The 25,545-nt window shown below is 45.3% G+C and overlaps 1 protein-coding gene across 1 annotated transcript in view; it reads right to left on the bottom strand.

The window, feature by feature from the left end:
* The window catches only part of LOC147431149 (mitochondrial-processing peptidase subunit alpha-like), a 61,284-nt gene that overhangs the window by 6,785 nt on the left and 28,954 nt on the right, over positions 1–25,545 (bottom strand). Inside the window, exons 10-12 of the mRNA XM_086493802.1 lie at positions 22,483–22,553; positions 22,355–22,404; positions 22,160–22,272 (exon numbers count right to left, since the gene is read on the bottom strand). Of these exons, the coding sequence (XP_086349928.1) occupies positions 22,160–22,272; positions 22,355–22,404; positions 22,483–22,553 (234 nt within the window). The remainder of the gene's footprint in view (positions 1–22,159; positions 22,273–22,354; positions 22,405–22,482; positions 22,554–25,545) is intronic.

Below are 25,545 nucleotides of genomic sequence, written 5' to 3'. Positions count from 1 at the left end.
TTGCTTCACTGCAGAGGATGCAGGAGCAGCATCCAGACAGTCCATGGTTGGAGGAGCAGCTACAGCAAGCTCGACAAGAGCTTGCTTGCACAGAGGAGAGGCGCCATGAGTTTGCCTTTCACCGACAGGCATCTCAGTGGACTCAGGTGGGTGACAGAGTGACAGGTGCTTTTTTTGAGACAGTGGGACCTCGGCACTCGCATGCCAAGGTCAATCAGTTGAGGAGACCAGATGGGTCAGTTGTTTGTGAGCCAGAGGATATGCGTGCAGTTGCTACTGACTTTTACCGTGAGCTACTGTCGGCTGAGCCCGAGTCAGAGAGACAGGATGCATGCAGGGAGCAGGTTTGGGCACAGATGCCTTGTCTTGTGACTGAGGAGATGCGGCAGAGGCTTGAGTTACCTCTTCAGCTTGAAGAGCTGCACACAGCTCTTAGGGCCCTCCCTCGTGGTAGCTGTCCAGGTGAGGATGGGCTGGCTTTCAGCTTCTTCTTGGAGTACTGGGACCTGCTTGGCCCAGATCTTTGTAGTGCCTTTCAATACATTCTGCACACAGGAGTGATGCCGGATAGCATGAGTGAGGGCCTGATTTACCTCATTCCAAAGGAGGGTGGCTCCTTGGATGAGATTCGACAGTGGCGCCCCATCACCATTCTCAACTCAGCCTACAAAATTCTTGCCAAGGCTCTGAGTTTGAGGATTCAGCCACTTTTGGAGAGCCTTATACATGGGACTCAGACAGGTTTTGTCAAGGAACGCAGTATCCTTGACAACATCTTCACTTTTTGGGAGGCTTCTGCCCTTGCACGGCTCCGAGGGGAGGACCTTGTGATTCTTCTTCTCGATTTTGAGAAGGCATACGACAGAGTTGACTGGGACTTTCTAGAGGGCACGCCACGCAGGATGGGCTTCTCAGAGGCTTGGATCAGAGGGGTGTCAGCTTTGTACAGACAGGCCCACAGTCAGGTGCTTTTGGCAGGAGGTAGAGGTGAGCGCTTCATGCTCACACGATCGGTCAGACAAGGTTGTCCTCTTGCCCCCTTTCTCTTTCTGTTCTATGCGGAGGCGATGAGCAGATTTTTGGTGTCAGAGTAGGTTGGTCTGAGGGGCTTAGCACTCCCTATACGGGGAGATGAGCTTCTGGACGCTGAGTTTGCCGACGACTCCGCCTTGTACTTAGAGGGCCAGGAGGCCAATCTACACAGATGTGAGCAGGCTTTGGAGACCTTCTGCTGTGCATCGGGCGCATTGATCAACTGGAGAAAGGCAGTGGCTTTCTCGGTTGGCAGTGCTCCTGTGCCAGATTGGATGCCAGGAGAGGGTTTCAGGTGGATTCCCCCAGGGACTGCAGTTCGGTACTTGGGTTGTCAGGTTGGTTTGGATTTGTCCCCCGAGCAGCAGATTGCTCCTCTTCTCCTGTCCATCAGGAGAAAGCTGTTACATTGGAGCTCAGCACGACTTTCGCTGGCTGGTAGAGTAGTAGTTGCCAACCAGGTGTTGTTGGCGACTATGTGGTACATCACTTCTTGCTGGATCTTCTCGAGTTCTTGCATCAGCCAGGTAGAGAGGCTGATCAGGAACTTCCTTTGGTCTGGTCGCGACACTCAGATTGCCCGAGCCAAGGTGGCTTGGTCGGTCATCACACTTCCTTGTTCTCAGGGAGGGCTTGGGATCATTGATCCAGCACAGCAGAGCAGAGCCCTTCTTGGGAAGTTCGTCGTCAGAGGACTTCTTCCAGGTGAGGAGCCCTAGAAGGAGTTCTTGTTGCAGAGGCTTCATGCCAGGGTGCCTCAGTCAGGAGGCCCTTGGCAACCTTCGACCAGATGGATCTTTACAGAGTTGCGCCGAGTTGGTTTGAGCAGGCGACTGGAGGACCGATTCGCTGTGAGTTTGCTTCGTTCTTGGGAGTTGTTGCGGCGTGGCCTAGAGCAGCGACAGCCGACGTGCACGGAGGAGCGCCTACGGCAGCCCCTCGTCTGGAACCCCATGGTTAGCACTCAAAGAGGCCACTTGGTTGAGAGTAGGCCTCATGTTTCTTGGGGTCCCATGGTAGCAGGTCCAGCGCGCTCTCTAGGTGACTGGCTAGAGTTCACAGGTTTGTCAGAGGAGGTGCAGGTTGTCCAGCTACAGGGCATGAGAGGGGTTCAGAGCATGTGTCAGGACATCTCAGAGTCAGTTCCAGCTGATTGGCTCACGCCTCTCGAGCCAGTAGCACCACGGTGGATGGGAGCCTTCACACGACTGGAGGTTCTCATTTTAGTCAGGGCTTGCTCAGAGACTGTCCCAGCCCTGTTCTTCGAGCTTCAGGGTGGGGGACGATTACAGAGAGTTGCAGTAAAGGCCCCGCAGGTAGCAGAGTGTTGTTTCCAGAGGATCCGCGTTGTCGGCATCTGTGGGAGGACTTGCGTCATAGACCCTGACCCAGCAGCTCTTGAGACAGGACACTGGAGGCTATGGGCTTGGGAGTGCTGTCCACTGGCACGAGTACAGTGGGATTCTGGTGAGTGGCTTTGGAGGGACCCATTCTCATCTGCAGACCGCCCAGGAGTCCCTTTCTTTCAGTACACTGTTCGGCTTGGACGTCATATACTTACAGCACAGAGAGAGGCCCGCCCCGCTGCAGCACGTCATTGGCAGGAGGAGGGTCTCACAGTTGAGTTCTTGGTAGTTTTTTGGCAGAGGCTGTGGGACTCCAGACAGCCGAGGCGCGTCACCTTGTTCCAGTGGTTGGTTGCACACAGAGCCACAACGACACTGTCTTTGGGACTGTCCCTCGGCCCAGCAAGTGTGGCTACGAGTTATTCGGCTGATGCCTGCCCTCCCCACGGTCGACAATACACTTGGGGGGCGGCGGCTTGGTCCACCCTCACGGGCCCGGCACTTCAGTTTGAGCTATCTTCCACCAGCAGGATGATAGTGATTCAGGGGGGTCGACCTACACTCCAGCCTGCTACAGACCTTACTCCACAGGAGTGGAGCAGTGAGAGAGCGGAGTGTTGGGAGCTCATCAACGGCCTAGCTCTCTGGTTGATCTGGCGGGCCCGTTGTTTCCGCATCTTTGAGGCTCGCCTTGTACCACCGGCAAAGACTGTTCGTGACTTTTGGCTAGAGCTGATCCATACTCTCAGAGGACAGCTTGAGGGACTACAAGGTAGCTCCGACCGCATGCGGGAGCGCCGCAAGGCTTTCCTTCGTCTCTGGCGCCCTGGGCCGTTTTTCTCCATGGTCCAGGGGGTGCTCAGATGGCACTATTGTCCACCTGTGTGGCTTTTCCCTCCTCCCATCTCTTGATTTAGCCCCATTCATTGGGAGAGTCTCCCCATCATGTTTGTTGTAGCCCTCTCTTGCAGAGGTGGATGTAGCCCTATGGGCAGCTTTCATTAACTAATAGAAGGATCTTTTTCTCGGAAAAAAAAAAAAAAGAGTTCCCAGAACAACGAGAAGAATGATACACGTGCCCGACAGACTCTTAGAGACAGCGTTATATCTATCTGAAAGAGGGGAAGTGTTTTGGATGCGGGGAACATGGGCACATCTCTGCAAAGTGCCCCAAAAAGGCACAGCAAGAACAGACTGAAGATGGGCCAGGAGTTCTAGAGCAACAGAGGAATGTGGTAGAAAAGGTAGGTGAAAACAAAACTGGTACCACATTGCGTGGGACCCGAACCGAATCAGATGAACGTAAGTGCAAACTTTGCCCACCTAGGGCAAAGTGAAAGAACAGGAAGCCCTCATCTTCTTTGATGGAGGAGCCAAGGCCAACTTCTTTCACTTGAATTGGCGGCTCGATTTGGAATTACGCCCGACAAGCTGAGGCCACGCTATATCACTTGCACACACTGCTTCGCGCTCATCAACTGGTATAAGAGCCCAATTAGGGTTTGCTCCCAAACCTGCAAACGCTGATTTTCAGCCAAGGAGGTCAACTTTCACGCGAGATTTTGCAATTTGATGTATTAAGATGTGGGAGCATCTTTGCTAAGTCCCCGCTACCCGAAAACACTGAAATTGCCGAAAAATAGGTCCCAAAACAAGTGTTTTCAGCAAATTTCAGAATTACGCAGGTTTTTGCAAGTGTATTCTTGGTGCGACTACATTGGGGAAAGTGCAAATTGATACAATCTACGCACATTTGACAAATTTTGGCTATGTATGACCATTTGTGGCTCATTTTTGTGCAATTTGATGCTACAAATTGGAGCTTTTGCTCATACGTGCTTCTAAAGGCTGTGTATTAGCCTTATGTATATTCTGTGAGGCTAAAAACAACTAAAATTGTTGTTTATAGCACAAAAATTCGCTCGCTGAAATTTCCTGCGCATAAATTTCAGAAATTGTTTTTTTTGCCTAAATCGACCTATTTTGCCCCAATTGCTCCTGTGACCATTTGGAGCTGTAGTACACACCTCTGTGAGGCTATACTCCGGTTTTTGTGCATTTTGCCCAAAAATTCAGCGTATTAGCCCTCTTATTCGTGCAACTATAGCCTCATCTTCTTCGGATGTGAAGAACCTCTTCGAGATTAAGAGGTTCGATGGAACAAGTTTTGACCTTTGGAAAGACAGGATCCAGGGAATCCTATTTCTTAAGGATTGTGAAGGGACACTTGAACAGGTAAAGCCACAGAATATGATGGATGAAGCATGGGTTAGCCTGAACAGGAAGGCTGTTACATACATTAAAATGGCCATGACCGATGAGACAGTCATTGATGTGAAAGGTCTCACAAGTGCTTTTGATGTGTGGGAGAAGTTAATGGGAATGTATGAGAATACAGCGCCTGTCAACCAAGTGTATTTGATGCGAAACTTGTTGGCATGCAACTAGATGAGTCCAAGAGCGCTGCAGAGCACTTGTCGTTGTTCACAGGTACTTTGTCGCAGTTACAGGATTCAGACTTGCCTCCTTCCGATGATAAGCTGATAGATATCTTCTTGCTTATGACCTTACCCGAGTCATGGGAAACATTGGTGGTTTCATTGTCAAATAACCCCAATTTAACCTTTGATGGTGTTAGGGGTTCTATCTTGAATGAGGAAATCAAGAGGAAAGCAAGTGGAGAGGGAGGCAACTCTGCCAACATGGTTAGAGGCAAGATAGAGAAGAAGAATGTCTATGCACAAAGGAGTAAGAGTAAGAGTAAGGAAAGGGGAAATGCCAGCAAAGGCAAGGGTGATGTGACTTGCTATCAATGTGGAAGGAAAGGTCACAAGAAACCCGATTGTTACAGGTACTACAAAGCCGAGTTAGAACGGAAAAAGAATGGCAACGACAAAAAGACAGAGAAGAAGGAAGTCAAGACACTGGACACATGCACAGGATAGCTCAAAGGACAAAGAGAAGGCCAATGTGGCTTCTAGTGTTGTGATTGAGGAGCTGTCAGATGTAGAGGACATCTTGTGTGCCACTTTGTCAGATGATGATGCTTATGACTTTGATGCCTCTCTTAATGTTCATTCACAGGACATGCAGATCACCAAGAGTGATCTTATTGATGCTTTGTTGACTGTCAATGATGCATTATCCCAGACTTGGATAGTTGATTCCGGTGCTTCATTTCATGTGACTCCTGTCAAGGAGTGTTTCTCTACTTTTGATGCATGCAAGCGTGGCCATGTATACCTTGGAAACAATCATGCATGTTCCATTGAGGGTATTGGCACAGTGCATCTCTCCATAGATGGCACAAATGAGCTTGTCTTGCATGATGTTAGATATGTGCCGGGAATCAAGAAGAGTCTGCTTGTTGGTCAGATGGATATGCATGGTTACAGCATCTTGTTTGAGAGAGGATCATGGAAAATGACTAAAGGCTTAAGGCTGATTGTAAAGGGCACAAAGAAAGGGACACTTTACTGCATGCATGGAAAGGCCGTGTTGGGCAAGTTTATTGCATTGGTTGAAATTAACTCTCACATGGAGTTGTGGCACAAGAGGCTTGGCCATATAAGTCAAAAGGGCCTTTCTAAGCTTTGTACTTTGAACAAGCTTGATGCTAAAGGCACAAAGCTTGACTTTTGTAATGAATGTCAATATGGAAAGCAAGTAAAGCGTTCTTATTACTCCGGTGTCTCTCGTAAATCTTGTATGCTTGATCTTGTACATTCAGATGTATGTAGCATGCCTACTAAGTCTATGGGAGGTGCATGCTATTTTGTCTCCTTTGTTGATGATCATTCTAGGAAAATTTGGGTTTATTTGCTTAAATCTAAGGATGAAGCCTTTGCTGCGTTTAAGAAATTTCATGCATTTGTGACCACCCAAACAGGTAGAAAACTAAAATGTTTGCGTACGGACAATGGGGAGGAGTTCACGAGTGCTGAATTTAACAAATTTTGTGAAAATTTAGGCATTAAGAGGAAGCTTAATGTGCCATACAGCCCCTCTTCTAATGTTGTCGCTGAAAGATTCAATAGGACACTTTGTGAGAGGGTGAGATGCATGCTGTCCACAGCTAATCTCTCTCATGGATTTTGGGGAGAAGCTTTGAAAACTAAGTGCATATATGCAATCGATCCCCTCACATGTCTTTGAAAGGTGACATCCCTGAAGAGGTTTCGTCTGGCAAGCCTGCTTCATATGATCACTTACGCATTTTTGGTTGCAAAGCTCTCGTGCATGTTAGACCCGAGTTGAGGAGCAAACTAGATGCCAAGACCATTAAAGGCCTTTTCATGGGATATGGTGAAGAAAGCGAAATGGGCTACAGAATTTGGTTACCTCACCTCAAAAGGGTTGTACGCACCCGGGATGTTGTTTTTAATGAGGCAAGGCTGCTTCAAAACAATTGTGCCTCAAAGCATGACCATAAAAGGGTCAAATTTCAGCATGACCAGCCACTTGTTAGGCCTATTTTTGACCCTCAGGATACACCACATATGGCTGAAAATGTAGATGATCCAGTGGTGTTTGAGCCAGATGATGTTGGACAGCAAATTGAGGCTCCTGAAAAGCATTTGCAGCCACGAAACAATGCTGAAAACGGTGTTGAAAATGATGTACACCAGCCCATTGTTGATGATTTTATCATGCCACCTGATGTAAACCCATTGCCAAATAATGTGGATCATTGGGTGAGGCGGTCTACTCGTCAAAGACAGCATGTGAGCAGATATGACCCCTCTTTGCATTACATTATGTTGACAGATGAGGGAAAGCCTCTTACGTATAAAGAGGCAAAGACATGTGAGCACAACGACAAGTGGGAGCTTGCTATGCAGGAAGAGATTAAAGCTTTGCATGCTAATCATACTTGGGATTTGGTGGAATTGCCCAAAGGAAGGAAGGCTATTCCTAACAAATGGGTGTATAAAATCAAGACAGTTGATGCAAAACCCAAGTATAAGGCAAGGCAAGTTGCAAAGGGATATGTTCAAACCAAGGGCATAGACTTTCAGGAAGTGTTCTCTCTTGTTGTGAAGATGACCACTTCGCGTGTATTGTTTGCCATAGCGGCTGCTCTTGATTTGGAAATGGACCAAATGGATGTACATACCGCTTTCTTGCATGCTGATGTGAAAGAAGAGCTTTACATAAAGCAACCCGAGGGTTTTGTTATTCCTGGCAAAGAACATTTGGTATGTATGCTCAATAGAAGCTTGTATGGGCTGAAACAATCATGTAGACAATGGTACAAGAAGTTTGATCGCTTCATCCTTAAACATGGTTACAAAAGAAGCTATGCAGACCATTGTTTGTATACCAAACGTGATGAGGATGGCAGCCCTATCATTCTTGTGCTCTATGTGGATGATATGTTGATAGCTGCAAAGAAAAGAAGCATTGTTGATGCTCTTAAAGGGCAGCTGAAATCTGCATTTTCAATGAAAGACCTTGGGGCAGCTGAACATATACTTGGAGTGCGTCTTACAAGGCAAAGAGACAAGCGCCTATTGTATTTGTTGCAAGAAAAGTACATTGAAAAGGTGCTGGACAGATTTAACATGGCTGAAGCAAAGCCTCTTGCTGTGCCATTACAGCCATATGTCAAAATCTCCAAGGATGATTGTCCCAAGTCAAAGGAAGAAGCCAATGACATGCAAAGTGTGCCTTATGCTTCAGCTTGTGGTTCACTTATGTATGCTATGGTTGCTACTAGACCCGACATAGCCCATGCAATGGGAGTTGTGAGCCGGTTTACGGCTAATCCAGGCAGGTTGCATTGGCATGCAATGAAGTCCGTTATGGGGTACTTGAAAGGGACTAAAAACAAATGCCTCTGCTATGGTAAAGGACCATTGGAGTTGAAGGGATTTTGTGACTCTGACATGGCTGGTGATGTGGACACACGTAAATCCACAAGTGGCTATGTGTTTACTCTTGCAGGAGGTGTTGTTTCATGGTGTTCTAGATTGCAAAAGATCGTTGCATTGTCTACTACAGAGGCTGAATATATTTCAACCACTGAGGCTTCTAAAGAAGCTATTTGGTTAGCACGCCTATGCAGTGAGTTTGGTTTGCCTGCCAAGGCACCTATGCTTGGTTGTGATAGCCAGACCGCCATATGTCTAGCAAAGAATGCCATGTTTCATGCACGCACAAAGCATATTGATGTGCGGTACCTGAAACCGGCCCGTAGGGCGGTAGGCGTTGGCTTTCACCCGAAATTCTTTACTTTATACACACACACACAGAGCACTTTGCAAAGAGAACCTGTAATGGGAATTAACACTTAATCACACACACGGCTCGGAAGCTAGAATGCTCCGAGCAGACGCCGACAACCTGTAGGCCCCAAAATTGGCGCCCCTTTCGGTATTTCTTTATTCTTTAGGAGGGTAAATTACAAGGTAAGGTCCTGGGAATCCTTCACGTGTATCCACCTAGATACCATTTGATTTGGCCAAATTTCGGCAACATAACAGCCCCAAAACTTGCGCGAAACCAATTCCCCTGCTGGGACTCGCTTGCACTGTCGTATACCCTCTGATTCCTGTCCAAAAACAGTAAATTCAGCACGCTGTATTTACTGGTTTTTGCCCTGTTTTCAGCCCCAAACAATCCCCTAACTGTCCTTTGCCAGTGGGGCACGATTCCCAATGATCCTGGCGTCCGTACGGCTGAAAAACAGTGAATTTACAGCGCATACACAGCGCTGATTTTGCACCTGTACGGTGAGGTTATGACCCTCACCAGTGCCTGCTTTGGAGCAGCAGTTAGCTACCCCTGTTCCTGCTCAAGGAGGCTCTTGCCTCAACACAAAAGCATGAACCCACACAACTGTACATCAATCAAATGAGTAGCCCTCTTGTGGGGCATCACATAACTGCACGTAGGGGAGAGAGAGAGCAGTGTGTAGTGTGCAGGGCATCACTCCTAGCACCACACTGTATATGAGAGGGAAAGAAAGCACTCCATAGCTCTTAACCTGTGACAGGTTGCAAATGAGGCTCATCCCAGCTTAAAAATCAGCGCCCATTTTTCTGCAAGAGGCAAGTGCATGAAAAGTTGACACTTTGCGCATTTACAAGCATTTGCTCGTTTCGGGCTCGCCGCTTAAAAATATCCTAACCGGTTGCCCAGTTGACTTCGCGGCAGAGTTGTAAAATGTTCCCCTAGTCATACCGGAGGTAATGACGCGAACACATTTCACGGCCCAAAAAAGCAGTTCCCTAAATTTTAGGAGATGCTTCCGTTGCGCTCCCACTGGTCTTCTGACCATCTATCCTCATTGGGACCTCATCCAAAAATGCAATGTGGCCCAACTGTCGGATACATTTTGTTGGTAGTCCCACCTTGACTTTACGCCTTAATTGAGTTCACTTCCTAGTATCCACCAACTTGCTAAGTGCGACGGGGGGACCTATATGATCTTGCTCTGAGCCTAGACATCCTCTTACCATACGAATTCCAGTGCCGACCACTTCCCGTCTGCGGGTGAATCTACCGTTCACATTGGCCATACAATGTCCGACCGTTTGCTACTTCAAAAAGAGGGTCTTAAACAAATAAAATAAACCCCATTGGAAAGAAACCAACAACCAAGGTTAGCAGTTGCCACATCCCTGTGACATGGTTAATAACTGCCACGTCCTCGTGACAGTACCACTTCATTCGAGAAGTGTTTCAGGATGGCCTTATTACATTAGTTAAGGTCCATACATCACAACACAACATCAGTTATGCATACAGATGGTGGGAGTCATGTAGCTTAAAGGCGCCATTTATGCCTTTAAGTGGGAGGTTGTTGGGTTAAAGGCCCAAATGGCCCCCTTTTGTGTATAGTTTAAAGGTTATTAACCTTTGGCCAAGTTCACATTGAACTTGGCCACTAACTTTAGAATTGGTCCTATACTTTTAATAAAGGAAAGGTGAGTCATTTTACTCACTCTATTCTTCCCCTTCCAAAAATTGAGCGCTACCTCTCTCCCTCTCTTCTCTAGCGCTACCCCTCTGCAGGCCTTTGCCTCCTCTGCAAGCCACAACTCGTGCATTTCTTCGCGTGCTCTTATCACTTGCACACACCGCTTCACGCTCATCAAGGTCTTCACAGATCATCACAGTTTATGCTACTTCTTGTCACAGAAGCAACTATCGGAAAAGCAAATGCGGTGGGCGAACATCTTATCACAGTCACTTCCAGATTGTCCATGTGCAGGGACAGAAGAACTTGGTGGCGGATGCTTTGTCCCGAAAGCTGTTGGTTCTGGCTATGTCCGCGATACACCATAGAAGCTTCGAGGATATGGTCAATCACTATGCCACAGAGACAGATTTTGCAGATATTTTCACTCGGACACAGGATGGGGAGGTAGTAGCGGGATATTCCATTCGGGATGGCTACTTGATGAAGAAAACGATGTGCGTTACACAACCGTTGAGGAAAAGGGTTCTAACCGAATGCCACTGTCCACCATTTACGGGTCACCGCGGCATTGCTACCACCTGAAAGGTATGGAGAGATACTTCTTTTCACCGAGACTCAAGAAGGACGTGGACGATTTTGGACGCAGTTGCTTGGTTTGCCAGAAGGTCAAGTTTGACAGCATAAAGCACAGGGATTGTTACAGCCTTTACCCATACCCACCCGCCCCTGGGAAAGTATTGCAATGGATTTCATTTTTGATCCCCCGAAAACACAGAGTGGACACGATGGTATCTGGATTGTTATTGACAGACTTAGCAAGCAAGCTCATTTCATTCGAGTGAAGAAAACAATCAAGACGGATCACTTAGTTTATGGGCTAAAATAGTCTTCGGGTTGACGCGGCTAGCGAGGCGGTCTTTAAGCACGTCCAGTGCCTTCTGGTATTTGATTCTTCTTTCTTTGTCAGGCACTTGCAGAAATTGCATTGTTACTTGATTCTTCAGCTCCACCGCTGAGTAGCCTACAAACTTGGATGTTAGGTTGCTGATCATCTGCGTAGATATCTTCATTTGCCAGGTGAAGAATCCAGTGTAGAAAGCTTCTTCAAAGGCTAGCATATTATTCGAGGGCAAGAACATACATCTGGTATAGAATCCGTAAAGGACTTCTTCCGAAGGTTGCCCACTCAGATCGTAGCATAAGCTTTTGTTTCCTTCCAAGAATGAATGCCATGGGGCTCCTGTTTTCTCAGGCTCATTAAAAACTTGTATACATGTGAGCAACATTCAACAGATTTTACATAACATGGCATAGGAAAGATCTGACAGACTCTTGAAGAAAGACATGGCGCCCGTTAGGGTTTTCACCATGTATTCCTCTGTCGCTTGGCCTCTCTTTGGAGTTGGCACTCGGCTGCAGTTCTCGTCATCTTTCCACCCGCAGACAGATAGGCAATCTGAGATTGCAAATTCAGTCGTACTGGATTTGTTGAAGTCTTCTTCTTTGGATCAGAAGACTACATGGGGAAAGTATTTTGCCCTTGGTGGAATTGTCTACAATAACACAATTCACTCTTTGATGGGGAAGGCGCCATTTGAGATTATTGAATTTGCTACGAAGGTTCCACCCTTTCTTAGCAGGAAAGATCAGATTTTTAAAGCCGACCAGTTCACGAGGGACTTGGACTTGGTCAAGGAGAAATATCAAGAGAGACATAAGAAGGCAGCAGATTGACATCGTCGCGATTTGAAATTAAAGGAGAACGATTGGGTGCTCTTACGTTTTGAGAAGGCACGCCTGAGAAAGAAAGAGGAAAAGGAGCGGCTTTTTCCAAAGCTTAGCATGAGATACTATGGACCTTTCCAGAGTTCCAAAAAGATAAATGATGTCTCCTTTAGATTGAATGTCACGTGACACATCCAACTCTATGTGTCCGTGGACAAGCTACAGCATGACCAAGGGTTCAGTTCAATCAAGTCAGTCTAGAATAGGAAGTGATCTGGCACTTTTGTGAGTCTGTTCGCAAACCGTGCATGGTCAATCACTTAGATTAGATGCATATCCTCCGATTGCACACAGCATGATCATAAGCATTTCCATCAGAATCCATCAAGGGAATTTTCCAGTGCATTAAACCTATTTTCCCTATTTTTGACATTTTTCACTTATTATTTTAAGTGACTTTTGTTGGGAACTAAGTAGGGCAAATTGGGTAAGATAATATATAAGCAAACCAAAGCTAGCACTTTCTGGCAAATGAGGCAACAGGAGCATTGCTCAGCAAGTCGACTCTCAGCAAGAACAAGAACATTTCAACCTGGCGTTTTCTCTCCAACAAGCATCAGCTTTTTTGATGAGCAAAACCAGCGTTTTTTCAGCCCCTTGCATAGGCAATTCCAGCACCAGCTTCCTAGCGTTCTTCATACCAGCCACTTCAGCGTTTTAGGGACTGAACTTCAGTAGTAGCATAATCAGCAGAACAGCATTTTTCAGCCAGCATACACAGCGTTTTTCAGCAGGATTCCGGCAGCGATTCCATAGCAGTTCAAGCCAATAAACTCAGCATTTATGGGAGCCTGATCAGCGTTTTGTGACAGCCCTTATCAGCATTTTGAAGCAGCCGAATTTCAGCGACAAGACAGCCTCAACGACAGCGTTTTTGGACCTAACAAGCTTCAAGAATTTTTCAGCTTCAAGTCCTAAACAGAGGTAGAAGTCGCCGTCGACATCGACATAGCAATCATTGTAGGCTCATTGCATCAGATAGCTCCCACATACACTTGTACCAGATTGTGCAATCAATAGTAGACCACTCTCGCCATCGAGTGGGGCCCTTGGAGGAGGGTTTGACAACTTCCCGGTGTCGTATTCTCTTCTCTCTCTCTCTCTCTCAAGCTCATGCACCTTCACGCACAGTGTCCATTCACATTGTTTATGTCCATTGCACTCTCTCACTAAAGGAACGGAAGGCTCTCCCTTATGTAAGTGAAAGGAACCTTGAGCACAATTCGGAGCGCTCATCTTGAGCAAAGTTCAACATTCACTTCCGCCGCACCTTACATTGGTATCAGAGCTTTGGCAATGCTCTATATCACTCAAGGAAAGAACCACATAATTTTTTTTTGCTTGTTGCGGTCGCACGTAACCCAAGTCCTCTTGGGTGTGTCGATTCCTAATCGTGTTTTTGAAGAGTGACAGGAATCCCAAGAAAGAAGGGCTTGTCCAACCTTCCCTTGCGCCTCTTTTCACTCATTGAGAGTGGACCGTGCACGTAGCGGCCGGCCAATCGATGTGAGGTGGGAAAAAGCAACCTTGGTGTGAGCACAAGGCCACCGAGTGGTGGCCCGCGAAAAGAGCAGAACTCGGGTGAAGAGAAGATCCTTCTCTAGCACAGATTGCAAGCTAAAGAAGAACCTCAAGAACCTCAAGCATAGTCACAAGGGACGCATTTGGGGACGGGGGATGGGAGACAGGGCTCAAATGGATTTTTAGTGTAAAAAAGAGGGTGGGACGACAAGTGGGGACAGAAAAGTGGGGACGGGAAGCCCAAAAATGGGCGTCCTGTCACAAAGTGATGACGTGGCGGACAACAGAAACCCTAATTTCTTTCAGAAACCCTAAAATTCATGCAAACCCTAATTTTTTCCAAAAACCCTAAATTCCAAAAATCGCGGAGTCGGATTACAAAAGAAAAAAAAATGGAAAATGATGAGCGACGCGAATTTTGCTTTTGCTTTTTTTTATTAAAAAAAAAAAAAGAAAAGACTCTCTAAGAGAGAGAGAGAACTGATGCTTTTGATTTTAAAAGCTTTTGGGGCTCTGCTTTTGGGCATCCCTTGTAACCTTTAAATTAGTGGTGAGGGCCTCACTTCTCAGAGCATCTGGACGCAGAGTCTGAGAGTGAAACCCTAACCGCTCTCTTGTACTTTGATGATTGATTAATATAAAAAGAAATACCGAAAGGGGCGCCAGTTTAAGTTAAGGGCCAATACTCAGGCACGGAACTCCGCGGGCAGTGCAAATCTATTGTATGTGATCTGTGTGTTTTGAATTGGTTTGGTGCTGTCGCGGTTGATTCTTGACTTGGAGTGTCCAAGTCTGTTACAGTGGTATCAGAGCACGGCCGATTTCTCTTCTACGGGAAATCCGATCCCCGAAATTTTTTCCGCGGCACCTATGGCTTCAGGCAATGATCAGTCGACTCCCTCTGCATTTGGAGATGCGGGCTGGGATCACAACGAAGATTCGGGCAGAGAGTATGGCCCGCCTTGGCCTACTTAGGCGGAGCGGCGAGAGATAGAGCGTCGCCAGTTGATCAGCGATGCAACAAAGATGATGCTCAATTTTGCCAAGGACCCGAAGATGGCAAAATATATGAACCAGACCTCTTTGAAAGAGGTACAGATGGAGTGGCAGAGAACCACAACACCACTCCCGAAACCCACTCTCAAGAAACCTTCTACCTCCAAGAAATATACGGAGAAGGAACTGGAGAACGTGGTTGATGCACGGATTGCTCAGCTTTTTGACACGCAAAAGAAAGCCAAAAAGCACGGCAAAAAGCAGAAGAAAGGCACTGACTTCCCGGGATATTTGGGTCGTCAATTGACATTTCACAAGGCAAAGAAACGGAAGAAGCGTGTTCGATTTGAAGGAGTACCCAATTCTTCTTCTTCTTCTTCTGACACTTCTTCTAGCTCCTCGGATTCGAGCGAAGAAGACAGAAAAGGTAAAAAGCGAAGCAAGAAGCAACGCTTTGGAAAGGGCAAGAGAAAGGCAAAGAAGGCTAAATCTCGCCCAGATACTCACAGTTCTACTGAGGACTCGTCTATAGACAGCTCAGGTTCCGATGACAGAAAGTTTTATGCGAACAAGAAGAATTTTTACAAAGCCAACCAGTATGACTTTCTCCAAGATAAAAGCAAGAAAGTCCGAGAGTTTAAGAAAGGTGGCCACTCGATCAAGTTTGATACTTTTGAGGATACTCATATGCTTCGAAGGCTGTCTTTTATACAGCATTTTGACATCGCTTTCGCGGGAGGACGCTATTCAGAGCACTCCAAGATTCGGAGTGATTATGATACTGATTTGTTCTTGACTTCTTGTGAGTGCAGGAACTGATAGCCAAAATGACTGCAGCATTTTGGTCTGATTGATCTCGAATAGACATGGTTGCAATAGGGGTTAGTCAATCGGACATCGATGAGGTCCCGATTGGACCTAGATGTGATTGCTAGCTACATTGCCGATAAATCATTTTCCTCTTCCGTTTTTGGATTCCATTTTGGATGATGTAGCAGGACATGAGATGTATACTTTTTTGGATGGATTTAGTGGATATAATCAAATCTGAATGGCATTGCGGGATCAGCCAAAAACAGCTTTTATTACCGCATGGGGAGTATTTGCTTGTACAGTAATGTGGTTTGGATTGCGGAATGCACCTTCCACTTTTAAAAAGGATATGTTCCAAATCTTTGGGCCTTATTTGACGGATTTTATGAGGATTTTTCTGGATGATCTCAGTGTTTTTGGAGCACAATTGGAGCATTTGAAACAATTACGGTTATGCTTTATGAAATGCAGAGAGGTGAAATTCAGTTTGAATCCTTTAAAGTGTGCATTTGTTGTCCGTAGTGGCAGGTTACTAGGGCATATCATTTCTGAAGATGGTATTTCTGTGGATCCGGATAAAATTGCCGCAATTATGGAAGCGCCTACACCGCTAAGATCCGAATGAATGTTGAATGTCATGTGATGTCCTGTGATGTCTGGTGATGTCCTGTGATGTGACTGTCGATTTTGTACATGTGCTAGATGTGCGTTCCTAGTACGTAGGTACTAACAGTCAGTGTCTGCTAAGACGGTTTATGGCTTTTGTCGGTTTTGCAGGCGTAATCGCGGTCGATTACAATGCTTTCAAGAGGGGGGTATGTCACAAAGTGATGACGTGACGGACAGCAGAAACCCTAATTTCTGTCAGAAACCCTAAAATTCCTGCAAACCCTAATTTTTGCCAAAAACCCTAAATTCTGGAAATCGCGGAGGCGGATTACAAAAAAAAAAAAAAAAGGAAAATGATGAGCGACGCGAATTTTGCTTTTGCTTTTTTTAATTAAAAAAAAAAAGAAAAGACTCTCTAAGAGAGAGAGAGAGAACTGATGCTTTTGATTTTAAAAGCTTTTTGGGCTCTGCTTTTGGGCATCCCTTGTAACCTTTAAATTAGTGGTGAGGGCCTCACTTCTCAGAGCATCTGGACGCAGAGTCTGAGAGTGAAACCCTAACCGCTCTCTTGTACTTTGATGATTGATTAATATAAAAAGAAATACCGAAAGGGACGCCAGTCTTTGGGGCCAATATATCTAGGCACGGAACTCCGCCGGGCCAGTGCAAATCTATTGTGATCTGTGAATTGTTTTGAAGTGGTTATTTGGTGCTGTCGCGGTTGATTCTTGACTTGGAGTGTCCAAGTCTGTTACACGTCCCGTGTGACTATGACCTCAAGACCCGCAAGAACCTCAAGAACCCCAAGAACCAAGACCCCCAAGAACCCAAGTTCCTTGTGAACTTAAGAACCCAAGACCATAAGAACCAAAGACTTCCGTGGATGGTCATCACTCGAAGCGGAATGGATACTTCGCTTGGAAATGATGAGCATGAGATAGGCGAAGAACTATTTTCCCCACCAAGAGGTTTTTCCGACCCTCTCCCTTCCCCATCTACGCAAAGGATTGCACTAACTCCTATGGAGGCTTTCGACATGATGATGATAGACACGAAGTTAGAACGCGAAGCAAGAAGACCAGAAAGAATGGCAGAATTTGATCGTGAATGCGCAGAAAGAAAAGCAGAAATGGATCACGAGAACAAAGCAAGAAAAGCCATGCGCGACCGACACATGAAAAAGATGTTGCGACTCTTTTCTCAATTGCAGGCACAGATGAAAGAGATTCGGGAAAAGGAGACTCTCTCAGTCTCTTCGTCTCCAAAGTATGACACATAGGATTTGCATGATGATTTGAATGACAATGACAAGCATGATGATTTACATGATAATCAAGATGTGTTTTCTCACAAGGATCATGATTTGTATGATCAAGACGTGTTGTTCACAAGGATGATGGTTTAGTTAATGCTTTTTCTAGCAGAGCTAACCTCGTTGCAAATTCGATCAATCACGAAGAATCGATCTTGGCTTTTGAATCGAGGTCCACAGAACCCCCACAAGAAGATTCGATAGATCCCGAAGAATCGATCTTGGCTCTCGAGCCTAGGTCCATAGAACCCTTACAAGAAGTACTATGTGTTCGTCAGCACGCATTGTTCGAGTGACACATCCAACCTTATGTGTCCGTGGACAAGCTACAGCATGACCAAGGGTCCAGTTAGTCAAGTCAGTCTAGAATAGGAAGTTTTGTAAGTCTCTTCGTAGACCATGCATGGTCAGTCACTTAGATTAGATGCACATCCTCCGGTTGCACACAACATGATCATAAGCATTTCCATCAGAATCCATCATGGGAATTTTCCAGTGCATTAAACCTATTTTTCCTATTTTTGACATTTTTCACTTATTATTTTAAGTGACTTTTGTTGGGAACTAAGTAGGGCAAATTGGGTAAGATAATATATAAGCAAATCAAAGCTAGCACTTTTTGGCAGATGAGGCAATAGGAGCATTGCTCAGCAGGCCGACTCTCAGCAAGAACAAGAATATTTCAACCTGGCGTTTTCTCTCCAACAGGCATCAACGTTTTTCATGAGCAAAACCAGCGTTTTTTCAGCCCCTTGCATAGGCAATTCCAGCACCAGCTTCCTAGCGTTCTTCATACCAGCCACATCAGCTTTTTAGGGACTGAATTTCAGCAGTAGCATAACCACCAGAACAGCGTTTTTCAGCCAGCATACACAGAGTTTTTCAGCAGGATTCCCGCAGCGATTCCATAGCAGTTCAAGCCAGCAAAACTCAGCGTTTATGGGAGCCTGATCAGCGTTTTTGACAGCCCTTATCAGCGTTTTGAAGCAGCCGAATTTCAGCGACAAGACCGCCTCAAGGACAGCGTTTTCTGTCAATGAACCCTTGGCGTTTTTGGACCTAACAAGCTTCAAGAGTTTTTCAGCTTCAAGTCCTTAGCAGACGTAGAAGTCGCAGTCGACATCGACATAGCAATCATTGTAGACTATTTGCATCAAATAGCTTCCACATACACTTGTACCAGATTGTGCAATCAATATCTTTAAGAAATCTCGCTGCTCGAGAAATCTTTGATTCTTCTGTATAGTTCCCCAAAGCATAGATGTTGTCGAATTGCTGTAGGAACTGCAATGCTTTCTTACGATCTTTCACCCTGGAAAAAGTGAAAAATTTGACTGTCGTGCCGCCATCTTTGAAATCTTTGGGTTGGTTAGATGCATTTTCCCAGGTATGGATAATAAGGGTATCCATATGGGCTCCAACCATTGTAGCCTGGTGGGCCGGTGGCGGCCGTGGTGGAGGTGGTGGCAATGACGGTGGCAAAGGCGGTTGCATTGGATCAGGGTCAGATGGCTGCACCATATTCCTGAAGACTCCCCTGATCGAAACAGACGGCTGAGAAGGTTGCCGGTTGGAAGCTCTCATATTTTCTGATGCCAGAGGAGGAGGTACCACCTGGGGCATCAAGGGGGGTAACATGTAGTTCAAAAATTGTTGAAAACTTTACAGCATCAAAAGATTCTGCTGAGGATGCCGCGAAAGAATGTCGTGAAGCTCGCTGAGCAGAAACTGCAAATATTCTGTTGAATCCATGAATTCTATGTCGTAGGTTCTTTATGGCTTATGCCCTGTAAGACAGAGCGATAAAGACGGGAGCATGCCCGATGCGCGATGAAGTAAGGGTGAGAGTGGCTAAGAAGTCCGAGGTCGGAGCACGAAGATTTTCAAGTAAAAATTCCGATAGCTTTCTCTGCTCTTTTGTAGGACCGGTGTGCTTTCAGAAAAGCACACACCTGATGTTCCGATACCACTGTCAAAAGACGGGCACCACGTGCCAATAGAAAAGAACAGACTGAACAGACTTTTAGCACTTCAATAACAATTGAACTGAGAGAGAGACGACACGTGACACGAAGTGGCGGAATTCCACCCCAGAGAGTATTGGCCCCAAACCTTGGCGCCCCTTTCGATATTTCTTCATATTGCATCAACATTGTACAAGCCGGAACTCCACGCTATGTACCTTCTCCAAGAAGCATGCCAGAGAATGATCCCTAACCTCATATTTCAAGGCCCTTGGCCTGAAAAGCAGTTACAGTAAAAAGCCTTCAAAACTCAAAAGCTTCTAGTCCAAAAGCAATGCCAAAAAGCTGCCAACGCGTTTTGCGGAATTCCGTACAACTGCCACGTCAACAATCAGTGCAAAACGTGGAGCGTCCGTACAACTGCCACGTCATCAGTTTTTTTTGCGTGCGTGTGTGTGTGGGTCTTGCTTTATTTTACTTCCTTTATGTCACTCGGGCCCCATCGGACAGGGTCCCCATAAGTTGGTAGGACTTCTTCTTCTGTTACTTGGTCTTCTTAGGGTTTAGGCCCCTCGGCCAGGATCTGCAAGTTGGCTCCATTCTTCAGGGCTTTAACACGTCAACAGTTTGTGACGCTGCGGCTTGGTAGCTATAGACATCAACATCTGCATGGCACTGCTTCTGAGAAAAACAATGACTCAAAACAAATATGGATCCTTCTCTTGTAAGTGATCTTTATGGCTTATGCCCCGTAAGACATGAGCGGTGAAGACAAGAGCATGCCCGATGCACGATGAAGTAAGGGTGGGAATGGCTAATAAGTCCGGGATCGGAGCACGAAGCTACTTCAAATAATATTCCAATAGTTTGCTCTGTCTGCTCTTTTGTAGGATCGGTATGCTTTCATAAAAGCACACGCCTGATGCTCTGATACCACTGTCACAAGACGGGCACCGCCAATGGAAAAGAACAGACCGAACAGACTTTTAGCACTTTAATAACAACTAAACTGAAAGAGAGACGACACACAACAAAGAGTGGCGGAATTCCACCCAAGAGTATTGGCCCCAAACCTTGGCACCCCTTTCGGTATTTCTTTATATTGCATCAACACAGTACAAGCAGACTCTGCACCTTCTCGCGGAAGCATGCCAAAGAATGAGCCCATGGCCTCATATTTAATGGCCCTAGGCCCAAAAGCAGTTTACATGAAAAGCTTCAAACTCAAAAGCAATTGGTCCAAAAGCAAGAGGTCAAAAGCTGCCAACGTAAATCACAAAAACCCGTACAACTGCCACGTCAACAGTCAGCGCAAAACACGGAAATCCGTACAATCTGCCACGTGATCATATCAACGCAGATTGCGGAGATTCGTATAGTTGCTACCACGTCATCCGCTCCACGCAATGCTCTGTGTGTGTGGGTCTTGCTTTATTTATATGCCTTTATGTCACTTAGGCCCTATCGGACGGGGTCCCATAAATGAATAAGACTTCTTCTTCTGTTGTTGCTTGTTCTTCTTTAGGGTTTAGGCCCCTCGGCCATGATCTGAGGTTGGCTCTGTTCTTCACTGACTTGATACGTCAGCAGTTTGTGACACTTGACATTGTGATGGTCTTTGTTGTTGACAACTGGACTTGTCACATTTCTTCATCACTCTTTGTGGCCCCTGATCACGGGACTTGTTGCACACCCAAGATCTGAGAGGGAGTGTTCGACTTTTGGATGAGAGAGAGAGAGAGAGAGAGAGATGGCATACCTTCGGTTGCCCTGTTCTCGATCTCTTCCCATCCTCTCCCACGGAGCTGATGGCGATTGTCTCAGCTTTGGCCTTCGACGACTTCTTCACTCTCATCTTGGCTCAAATCTGTTCAACATGGTACATTTTGGCTGGTGATCAGAGAATTCGTTCTTATGTCCCAGTTTTCAATCAGCTGTGCAACTATTTGGTTGTTTTTTAGCCCCATCTTTCAAAAGCTTCCAAATTCTTCCTAAAGTTTTCCCCCTCGTCTTTTAGGTTGCCAAGGCATTTTTTCATAAGCCCCTAACTTCTACCACATAGGGAGTTCCTTACCTCCTCGTGTAGTTTTTGATTCAATGTTAAATGATATGACCTTTGCGCTTGGTAGTCGTGTCCAATGATTTCAATTGTACCTTGTATGGCTTTTGTCCAGTTTTTATCAGTGGCTGGCCTAATCTATGGGTAACTCACAGACAAAATTGGTTTTGAGGATGCTAAATAGGCCTCCGGTTTTCTTTTTTTCTTAAAGAAGAAAGTCATGGCTGAGGTACAAAGTGGTCATGATGAAGGACGTATCTAGGTGAATCCAGGATGCCAAGATTCACCCAAGAAAGTGCAAGATTTAGACTCATGGTAGTCATCCACAAGCCAATACAACCATCAGCTCTATCTTGCTTAGTAGTGACTAAATACTACGACATCCCCACTGATGTCATCAGTGCCCAACAGTGAGTGTAGAACTAGGTACTAATATATGCTCCCACACACTGACACAACACAAACACATGAGCATACATCAGTACAAAGATCTGCATACTAAGTTTCTGTCAGAACTATAGAGATGCAGGGCAGACTCTACCATAATGAAGCCTAGCACTAAAGAAGGATGTATGCCAATAGCATATTTAGAATTCTTGAACGAACAGCATTTTTTAACAGCCAACAAGGCAAGATTGATTGGCAAAATCAAGACCAGAAATCCTAATGAATGAAACTTGAATAAGTAGCATGACTATCAAAAATCACGAAAACACAGTTTTCGAATCCCACAATAATGAAAACGAGTAACGTGACATCTACGAGTAAGTAAAAATGTGTTTAAAGAATCCATACCATCACCCCAAGAGGCCATTGTTAGAGGTGTCTTTAGAACCTTCAATAAAATTCCTTGTATATCGGCTATGGTGAGAGCATTAACTTGATCGACAAAGCTCTGAACAGGCTTCCTGCAAGTGCAAAGAACTTGTTTCATGAAGAACCTACCAAGGTTGCTGAATGCATCAACTACAGTATATAAGAAAATCTTACCTGTGACCATACGTTAACATTTGCCTTCCAATGTCCTCTGTCACAATCACCTGCAGGAGATGGTACTATAAGCAGACCACTTTTCTTAAACCTGATAGCACCATAACATTTTGAAACTCAGAAAATACCCGAGACTCCAAATTCATCAAAACAGATGATACTGTGGAGTTTTTGGCCCTGGTTAGCTCTTTCTCTGTAACTGCATAAAGAAACATTAAGATCCTTCAGTGAGAAGACACAAGAAGAGAGTGATGCAAAAGGTTTCTCATACTATGAGAAAGGAGGGAAAGAATTTTATGTCAGAAAATTCCAGCAATAAGTAAAAGAAGGCATGACAACAGACGTCCACTCAAAAAGGGTTTAGAGTTCATTCAAATACTACTGAGTAACTGAATGTATCAATGAAAAAAGAGCTCTTACAATTGAGAACAATTCGATTTATTTGATCCAAACTTCGTAAGACACACTGTTTTGAAGTTTGAATATACAATACAGCCATGAAACCTCTCAGAACAGAATTGAGGTTAGCTCTACTGCGTTATGCTGCTTACTCCTTTCATAGCATCTCATGCTGGATATGAATGGGGGCAGATGGCCATGACTAGTGTGTAATAGGAACTCTCTCGCTTGGAGTGTCCAAGCCTGTAACGACTCCATCATCTACATTTTCAGCCCTGCATAACACAACATATCTGCTGCCTTTTTGCTGCCAGGATTTAGCCCTTCATTCCTCTCACATCCAGAGCACAATTCAGCCCCAGATCTACCCCTTGGTGGCCATCAGTAACCCCTCATCGAGACGGATCCAAAGGAGCATCAAATCAGCCCGGAGGTGCTTCGTTTTAAAGTGTTACCGCGGCGACATTCCCCATTCGAGTCAGTAGAGGTATTGCATGTGTGTCCATTCCATTTATGCAATCAAAGGCAAATATCACATCGGCAACGGTGTGTGGGGTCCTTGAGAGAGTTTAGTGGGACCCATTGGGTCTCTCTCTCTCTCTCTCTCTCTCTCTCTCTCTCTCTCTCTCTCTCTCTCTCTCTCTCTCTCTCTCTCTCTCTCTCTCTCTCTCTCTCTCTCTCTCTCTCTCTCTCTCTCTACAAAGCAATAACAGGAACCATCACTCGTGCTAAGTAGCACACATTCAAGCAAGGAAAGAAGTAAAGATTTGTAAAGTGTGAAATCTAAATCTTCACCACTTCAATTCCGCAAAGAAACTAGCCGCAAAATATCAAATGATCAGTCTATAGTCAGAGCATAGTGTCAAAAAGCTTCTTACATCATGTATATTCAAAAGAGTCTACCAATCTTGCACTACAACCAAATCTTGATAGATTATAGGGTTCTAGTTGTTTTAATAGATTCATCTTAAGAGTGGCTATCATCACATCAAGATCAAGATCGCTCACAAAGTGATGACGTGGCATGACCTAGTGGAAGAGAAATGGCCGAGTGGACAAGAGAAACTGAGCCAACCAACTTATAGAACTTCTAAGCACCGGCCGTGGGGCCTAAAACCCTAGGAACCAGAAGCTTGATCTCTGGCCTAGCTGCTCATAAAACGTGCTGACATGCCACGTGGCAAGATTGTACGGAATCCCGCAATTTGCGATACTGAAGCCACGTGGCAGGTGCGAGAATTTCTGATGGCTATTGACGTGGCAGTTTTTACATGAGCTTTTGAGAACAGTTGTGTTTGGGTCACAGTGATTTTGAACCTGATGCTTTTGGGGCTCTGCTTTAGGGCAACCCTTGTAAGTTTACAAGAGCCCCTAGGGCCTCATTCTGCAAGGCATCTGGACATAGAGGCTGAGAGCAGAGGACACTCGCGAGTTGTACTTTGCTATGAGAAATAATAAAGAAATACCGAAAGGGGCGGCAATATTTGGGGCCAGTGCATCTCGGCGAGGAACTCTGTTGTGTCGTGTCGACATTCTCTCTCTTTCGTATAGTTCAGTTATTTTGCAGTTTCTATACGTGTGTTGCTATTGATTTCTCGCTTGAAGTGTCCAAGCCTGTAACAGGATGTCATTTGGATTGTCAAGTATATCATTGATCCTTGGTATTTAAAACCTGTTCTTGATGGTGATCTTGTTGAGAGCCACGTAATTGATGAACATCTTCTAGAATCCATCTTTCTTCTGAACAAACAAAACCGGAAAACAAAAAGGTGATGTACTATGATGCTGGATCAATTCTTACTCCAAAAGGTCTAAAATACTTGGCTCATGATCTCTTCTTGTTGAGCTAGGCTCACTCTTTAGGGAGGTCTAGTCAACGAGTACTGCCACAGATCGGATCTATGTATGATCCTTTGGTCTTTTGGTGGTAACTCGCCAACCAAACCCTCTGAAACAATAAACCTAGATGGATCCAAGATGAGCCCATATTCACCTTTAAAGAAAAGTGCAAGGTATAGACTCAATAAGGACAAGCTCCATCATGTCTAGTATTGACCAAATAGTATGACATCCCCACTAACGTTGTCAGTGCCCAATAGTAGGTGTAGAACTAGGCACCAATATATGCTCCCACACATCACGCGCGTCCGCACACACACACACCCACACACACGAGCATACATCATTACAAAGATTTGCGTATTGAGTTTTTGTCATAACTCTAGAGATGCAAGGCAGACTCAGTCATAGTGTAGCTTGGCACTAAAAGAAGCATCAAATAGGAAAAATTCGCACAAAAATGATAATAGTTCACAAGCAATACGCACCACGAAAGATTGAAAGAATCAGCACAATATCAATTGGTCATAACTCAAACGGAAATTGCATAATGTTAAGTCTCAATGTCCGCTACACGACTAAAAAATACACCTAAATGAATATAAAATAAGCTCTGGAAAACAATCGCCTTCTTGAGCTTCCAAAAACCTTTGTCGCTCCAACTACTAGCTCCAACAAATTGGAATCCTTATTCTCATCCGCATTATTATAGAAGATCACGTAAACAAAAAGACTTGATTTCGTTAATTTAGAAATGGCCGAAGTCAATACAAGGGGTCTTCATTCGCATTTCATTTTTATATGTCACTATTTCCAGACCCTTGCTATTCTTCAACTTGATTTCTATACCCCACAATCCACCACAACATTGTCCTGGGCGTGCCTCGCATCACTAACCAAACATCGCACCCTTCTGCAGGCATGATATTGAAGTCTTTATGCCCTATGTAACC

Source organism: Adiantum capillus-veneris, chromosome 21, assembly GCF_014529385.1.
Source record: "Adiantum capillus-veneris isolate H3 chromosome 21, ASM1452938v2, whole genome shotgun sequence".
Classification (NCBI taxonomy): domain Eukaryota; kingdom Viridiplantae; phylum Streptophyta; class Polypodiopsida; order Polypodiales; family Pteridaceae; genus Adiantum; species Adiantum capillus-veneris.
The sequence above is the reverse complement of the archived record's forward strand: the minus strand, read 5'-3'. Positions and strand labels throughout refer to the sequence as shown.